Below are 7,284 nucleotides of genomic sequence, written 5' to 3' on the forward strand. Positions count from 1 at the left end.
ACTTCTTTTTTGATTAGGTAATTGTATGTATAAATGTTTCTCCAAATTTTGAGGACCATGTGGTGGTGGGGAGGAAGGAGGGGGAAATTGCTTACGGGTCTGATGGGAGTGGTTCTTTTTTGAAAAGGGTAATATTTAAGGGGACTCTGCATCAACATAAATTGTGAATATCTAATGAAACAAATTAACATACTATACCTAGATATTTTTTTCAAATTTAAAGAGCTTTCAACACGTTAAATTTTTAGAGAATTTTTTCATAAAAACAAACACATTTTGAGGATGCCGGGGGTAGGGGCAAAAAATGTTTAATGTTTGCAATTACTTCGGATAAGGACAACCCTCAGCAGCTCACTTTTTTGAAAATATGAGGGAATCTAGAAATATGTCAAAGGATGTGTTAAGGGTGTAGGTAAACGGCTGCGTTAAACAGGCAAAGGCATAAAATTTTTTCATGGCTTCTCGCATATAGGATAAAATGTTTACAATATAAAGTGAATCGAACGTCTGCTGAAACTATCTCATAAAAAAAATGACATATGTACTCATTATGATTTCAAGAGTTTGGTATTGGAAAACAATAAACATTCAAAAAGGAATGAATTGTCACTTTTGAAGACTTCAAAGCAATTTTGAATCATTAAAAACGACAGTGAAGAGTAGAAAAATGACTCAAATGAATATCGTTTCCCCTTGAACATTTCGGTATTTATCATATAAAAACGAAGGACTGCCGCCTGCTTCGCAAATTATCACGAATTTTTGGCAAAGAGTAGTACCTACCTAAATGACAATGACAACATCATCTACGATTTACGCAGCTTCGGCTATCTTCGTGATGGTGAGTATGCCACCATAGGTACAAAATTTTTATCACGTTCGCATCCAGGGATTGGATTCTTGTACACCCTGTACGTTGAAAATCTTCTCAAGAATAATGAATCAAATTGATTTCAAGCTTGAGTTTTCTCTGTTGATGAACCACTTCGAATATGAGACGATTCCAACTTGAAATACGAGTACACAATTAAAAGAGATTAATTATGTATTACTTGAAACATTCGAGTACAGGTGTATGCAATAATTCAGCCCTACTACCCTAGTGTAGACTTTGCTCTTCAATACCTAATTAAATTATGATGATCCAAATGTCAGGCTAACTTGATCGTTTGCGTAAAAACGGACCCAAGCTCTTTAGAGGACGTTACTATCACCGAAACGAACCAATACGTCGAACCTTTATCGCCGAAGATTTACTCGAAAGACGTATGCGAACTCCTATCACCAGATATGTTCAAGCAAGCTGATCCGTTCCATTATCTACTCCAGAAAGCGAGTAAGCTTACAGGCATCACAGTGATCATACGTTCAAACTTGAAGCACTATTTATTGGCCAAAAACCAGGCCGATCAATTGCCCCCTGCTTACGTGCCGTACGCTAAAGTTCTATTACCTTTATTGAGTTGCGTCGATCTTTTGTACAGCATAACATATTCAATCGGTCTCATTAACAATCCCAGAAGAAAATATCCTCCTCCACCACCACCGTATATTTTCACAGGTGATGCGGAAGTATTACCCTTATTTTCATGGGATATTTTCACTGACCCCAATCCTCCATCAGTGCTCATCGAAAAATTACTACAAGTACCAGAAAATAGTTATTTGAGCATAGCGAAAAAACTGATTAATGAGGAAAGTTTTCGTTTGGCGAGTGTTGACTACAGTTTGTATACTAGTTTTTTGAGTAAATTTCTAAAACAAGAAACCGCCTCGAAGGAAGTGCAAGATTTACGACGATATATTGGTGAAATTCAAAAGTTGAAAACGTCTGCTCCTGCGGTTGGTCAGAATGAACACAAGTAGTAAGTTTTACACTTGTCGAATCACTGCAACACAGTCAGATCGATCCATATTCACAAAATAAACTGATTATCCGAATAAGAAAACGTGCAGAAAACAAAATAAAAATCAACAAAGTTATAACATTATTATTGCAAGTTTAAAAAAATTTAATGTGTTTGTAATTAATTAAAATATCATCATCATCGAGTCGTATAACCGCTCGTGGTGGTATCGCGTACAAATCAACGCGTACCCTTATGCTTTTTGACGAATTTTTGAAAATGGTGGAAATGAATTATTGGTAGCACAAGTGGAGGAGAGGGTACAATTATAGACCCCGGTACAAATATGGACCCCTCTTCGTTTAGAGAAAACTGCTAACGCTGTGATCACGCTTGATCTAGACAGATTTTACCAGATCTATCCAGAATTTCACCAGATTCGGTCTAGGCGGAAATGAGCTAGAGAGAGAGAGAGATGAAATGAAGTGACGTTGAGTAGGAAAAAATAAGGGCTTTCAAAAGCTGCTTTGAAAATTTCCAGCCCATGCACAGGGTGTCCAGAAATTGAAAACCTGGTTTAGTCAAAAAATTCAAACTGGTTTTAATTGGCGCAATGTAAGTATTTTATACACCAAGGCGACAAACACGTGATATGAATTTTTTGAAAACGGTTCATTAATTTGCAACCAGTTAACTAAAAATACCCAAAAATTGTAAGTAGATAGAGAGAAAAGATCGGAACAAAGGTTGTAGAGCGTGAAAAATTCAATCATTTTCGCTGTTCGGATTTTGAAACCAGTTCATTAATTTGCAACCAGTTATCGAAAATTACCTAAAAATTCGAGATCGAGAAAAAAGCTGGACACAATAGTTGAGGGACATGAAAAATTACACAGTTCTGTTCAATCAAATTTTGAAATTGGTCCATTGATTTGCATTTAGCATCCAGTTTCTGACAACCACCTACAAATTGAAGATAGAGGAAAAAGCGTGTAACAAAAGTTGTAGAGCGTGAAAAATTGAACCATTTTCGCTGATTGGATTTTGAAACCGGTTCATTAATTCGCAGCCAATTAATTATCAAAAACTACCCAAAAATTTTAGGTAATGAAAAAAGTTTGAAACAAAAGTAGCGGTGAATGAAAAATTACACAATTCTGTTCACTCACATTTTGAAACCGGTTCATTGGTTTGCATTCAGCAACCGGTTTTTGGCAATCACCTAAAAATTGAGGATAGAGAAGCAAGCCATCAAAAGTTACCTGGTTGCAAGTTGATTAGCCATTTTCAAAATCCGATCAGCAGAAATGGTTCAATTTTTCATGCTCTCAACTTTTGTTTCAAGCTTTTTTCTCTATCTTCAATTTTCAGGTGATTGCCAAAAATTGGTTGCTAAATGCAAACCAATGAACCGATTTCAAAATGCGATTGAACAGAATTGTGTAATTTTTCATACACCACAACTTTTGTTTCAAGCTTTTTTTTCGATCTCAAATTTTTAGATAATTTTTGACCACTGGTTGCAAATTAAAGAACTGGTTTCAATATCCGAACAGCGAAAATGGTTCAATTTTTCACGTTCTACAACTTTTGTTTCGAGCTTTTTTCTCTATCTCCAACTTTTAGGCGATTGCCAAAAACTGGTTGCCAAATACATACGAACTAATGAACCGGTTTTAAAATGTGATTAGACAAAATTATGTAATTTTTCACGCTCTACAACTTTTGTTTGAAGCTTTTTTCTCAATCTACAATTTTTGTTAACTGTTTTCAAATTAATGAACCGGTATCAAAAAAATTCATATCACATTTTTGTCGCCTTAGTGTGTAGAATACATTGCGCCCATAAAAACAAGTTTGAATTTTTTGACCAAACTGATTTTTCAATTTAAGGACACCCTGTGCATGGGCCGGGAATTTTCAAGGTCGCTTTTGAAAGCCCTTATTTTTTTCCTACTCAACGCCGCGTTCATTCATCTCTTTAGCTCTTTCCCCTTAGAAATAAAAGCTACGAAGCACTACTGTTGTGTCACACTGTATAATCTCAGAATCAGATCAAGACTGTGAATATGTAGGAACTTCAAATAGATTCTGATCCGACCTATTTGAATGAATCAGATTTCATCAGATCCGGATACTCTTGCACCAAATAAGTAATGTGACCAGATCTAATAAGAACAGGTTGTTGGCTGGATCAGATCTGATAGATCGGATCCGGATTTTCAAAAATTCAGATCCATAAACTGAACATTTCCTGCGTCAATTTGATGTGGCCAGCTCTTTCTAGATCTATCAAGATTTTGATTGGTTTGGGTCTATCAGATAGATTAGATTAAAATCACACCCGATCAGATCCAAACGTTTCACTGATCTGATTTGATGTGATTATCAAATCAAGACTTTAATTGGGGTGGGGTTAAATCTGAGCAAACTTACGTGACCGGATCAGAATTCACCAGATTCTGCTTTCGAGAATTCAACTTGGTCTAACCAATTGTGACGAGATCTAATCACTAATCAGATCAAACCTGGTAATTCTACAAGTATCAATCGAATTAGATATAACCTGATCAGATCAATGATGATTGCATTAAACCTGATAAGACCCATATTTAACTAATTATCATATTAAATCAGATCCGGATTTATAAATCCAATTTGATCTGACATCTGATTAGATCTAATTAGGTGCTGACATTCCTCGAATCCAATGTGATTTGATCAAACATCAGACCAGTTGATTACACATCAGATCTGATAAGATCCGGACATTATCGAGATCCAAATTGACCAACCCAGATATTGATTTACCTACGCATTATAACTTCAAGAGGTAAGCCATTTGGAGCATAAAACATTCGAAATGGGAATACATTTGAGGAGGTGGATAGCAAAACGCAATAACTCCATTTTTGGTTTTTTTGGGAAATTAGGAAAAATTGTCAGGAGGGGAAGGGTGGGGGGTCGAGTTCCGAAATTGGTGTCAAATGAAAGGGGAAGGTGCCACAAATAAAATTTCCACTCAATTTCAAAATTTCGGTCACCTGGGTAAGCACAGTGAGGAAAAGAAAAAAAAGTTATTGCGTTTTGAACGCAAAATTTTTTTTTTGGTGTTTTTCTGCAAAAAAAACGTATTTTTTATTTGAAAAAATTGATGTTTAATCGAGAATTTTCGATAAAAAACAATTGAAAAACTGGAATGTGAAATTCAAACAATTCCTGTGTGTGATATGGCATTCAGAGAGTGGCAACGAAAGCACCATTTTTTTGAGTAACTCCTACCCAACGGTTTTCAGTACCCACCCGATGAAAAAAAACAGTGTTACCACATCTGCGCAACTGAAATGTATAAAAAGTAGTGGAGTTATTGCGTTTTGCAAACAAAATCTCATTTTTCAATCCTTTTAGCTCTAAAATCAGACTTGTTTTCCTCGATTGCGCTATGATATTCAACTGATGGACAAAATCTGACACCGGGAATGGATTCCCCGTTGAATTTTACATAAGGATAGATATCAAACTCAATTTTCGTAATTTTGGAGTTATTGCGTTTTGCTATCCACCTCCTCATTTTCACATTTTGAAGACTTCAAAGAAGGCATTATGGCTGACTGAAATATTGAGTCGATAAAATGACAACAGCGAGTTGAAAAATTATTCGAATTGTTACTGTTTTTCTTTGAACATTTCGGTATTTATCATAGGTATAAAAACGAACAATTGCCGACTACTTCACAAATCATCTGAATACATTTTTTGCTCACGTTCACAAAAAATCAAAAAGAGCAGTAGGTACATACATATAAATGGCAATGACAACATCATCTAAGATGTATGCAGCTTCGGCAATCTTCGTGATGATAAGTACGGTGAGTTGAAAAGTTTCCATGAAAAATGAACCGAATGATTCCAAGCATGAGTTTTTTCTGTTGACGAATGACTCTAAATACATATGAGACAAATCTAGCTTGAAATACGATACCTACCTACCTAATGTGTGAAAATTCAGCCCGACTGTAGAGTTTGCTCTTCAATAATCAAATTGTGATGATCCATATTTCAGGTGAACTTGATCGTTTGCGTAAAAAAGGACCCAAACTCTTTAGAGGACGTCAATATCAGCGAAACAAACCAACACGTCGTCGAACCTTTATCGCAGAAGATTTACTCGAAAGACGTATGTGAACTCCTATCAACAGACATATTCAAGCAAGCTGATCCATTCCATTATCTACTCCTGAAAGCGAGTAAACTACCACGCGAAAAAGAGATAGAAATAAGGTTATCTTTGAATTACTTATTGACCAAGACCAACGCTAATCAATTTCCCCCTGCTTACGTGCCCTACGGTAAAATTCTATCATCTGTATTGAATTGCTTCGGTCATTTGTACAGCGTAAAATATTCTATCCGTCTCATAAACAATCCCAGAAGAAAATATCCTCTTCCACCACCACCAAAAGTTTTCACACTTGATCCGGAAGTATCGCCCTTATTTTCATCGGATATTTTCACAGACCCCAATCGTCCATCAGTGCTCATCGAAAAATTACTACAAGTACCAGAAAGTAGCTATTTGAGCACTGCGAAAAAACTGATTAGTCCCAAAACTCATTATGAACCTAAAGATGCAGTCTACAGTTTGTATTCTGGTTCTTTGAGTCAATTTCTGCAAAATAAAATTGCCTCGAAGGAATTGAAAGATTTACGACGATATGTCGGTGAAATTCAAAAATTGAAAACGTCTACCCCTGCGGATGATCAGAGTGAACAGAAGTAACTTAGCAAGTTTAATACTTGACGAATCACTGCAACACAATCAGATCGATCCATATTTACAAAATAAACCAATTATCTGAATACAAAACGTTCAGAAAGCAAAACAAAAACCAATAAACTAACGTACCTATAAGGTAACATTATTATTGCAAGGTTAAAAAAATTTGTGCGATTAAGTAAGTAGGTACCTAGGTACGTCTGTATGTTGTAGGTACATACTTTTAAATGTCATATTAAAATTAGGTAATTATGTTGAGATTTTGAATAAAAAATATGAATCATTGATCGAATTTTATGTTTACTGTGTTGTTGTTTCTCAAGTGAAGTAATGAACGAAATAATCAATATCTTATTGATTTCGATTGACGAAACAACCATTGGAAATTGAGATGACACAACTCACTGACGTTGTATTTGATTTCCCAGGGGAAAATGATTCACTTCGATCAACTGATTTTGAACAAATTCGGGCATTCTCTGAATCCAATTTGATTTACCAGATCTCGATTTAATCAGATGCAGATTTGATCAGATCGAAGCAAAGCTTGGATTAGATCTGATCAGACCTATTTGACAAAATCAGAACCAGTAATTAGATCTTTCTGACTAGATTTGACTAGATCTAATCACTGATCAAATCCGTCCATTCTTTGAAAAC

At 35.5% G+C, this 7,284-nt stretch overlaps 2 protein-coding genes across 2 annotated transcripts; both read left to right on the forward strand.

Annotated features, from left to right (window-relative positions):
- The first annotated feature begins 755 nt into the window (after positions 1 to 755).
- LOC135847960 (uncharacterized) lies at positions 756 to 2,086 on the forward strand. The gene is made up of 2 exons (XM_065367707.1): positions 756 to 841; positions 1,156 to 2,086. The coding sequence occupies exons 1-2, from the start codon at positions 788 to 790 to the stop codon at positions 1,864 to 1,866; spliced, it is 765 nt and encodes a 254-aa protein (XP_065223779.1). The 5' UTR covers positions 756 to 787; the 3' UTR covers positions 1,867 to 2,086.
- A 3,514-nt stretch (positions 2,087 to 5,600) lies between these two features.
- On the forward strand, positions 5,601 to 6,893 carry LOC135848041 (uncharacterized). The gene is made up of 2 exons (XM_065367816.1): positions 5,601 to 5,716; positions 5,911 to 6,893. The coding sequence occupies exons 1-2, from the start codon at positions 5,654 to 5,656 to the stop codon at positions 6,625 to 6,627; spliced, it is 780 nt and encodes a 259-aa protein (XP_065223888.1). The 5' UTR covers positions 5,601 to 5,653; the 3' UTR covers positions 6,628 to 6,893.
- Positions 6,894 to 7,284: the final 391 nt, after the last annotated feature.

The sequence above is a fragment of the Planococcus citri genome, chromosome 5, assembly GCF_950023065.1.
Source record: "Planococcus citri chromosome 5, ihPlaCitr1.1, whole genome shotgun sequence".
Classification (NCBI taxonomy): Eukaryota; Metazoa; Arthropoda; class Insecta; order Hemiptera; family Pseudococcidae; genus Planococcus; species Planococcus citri.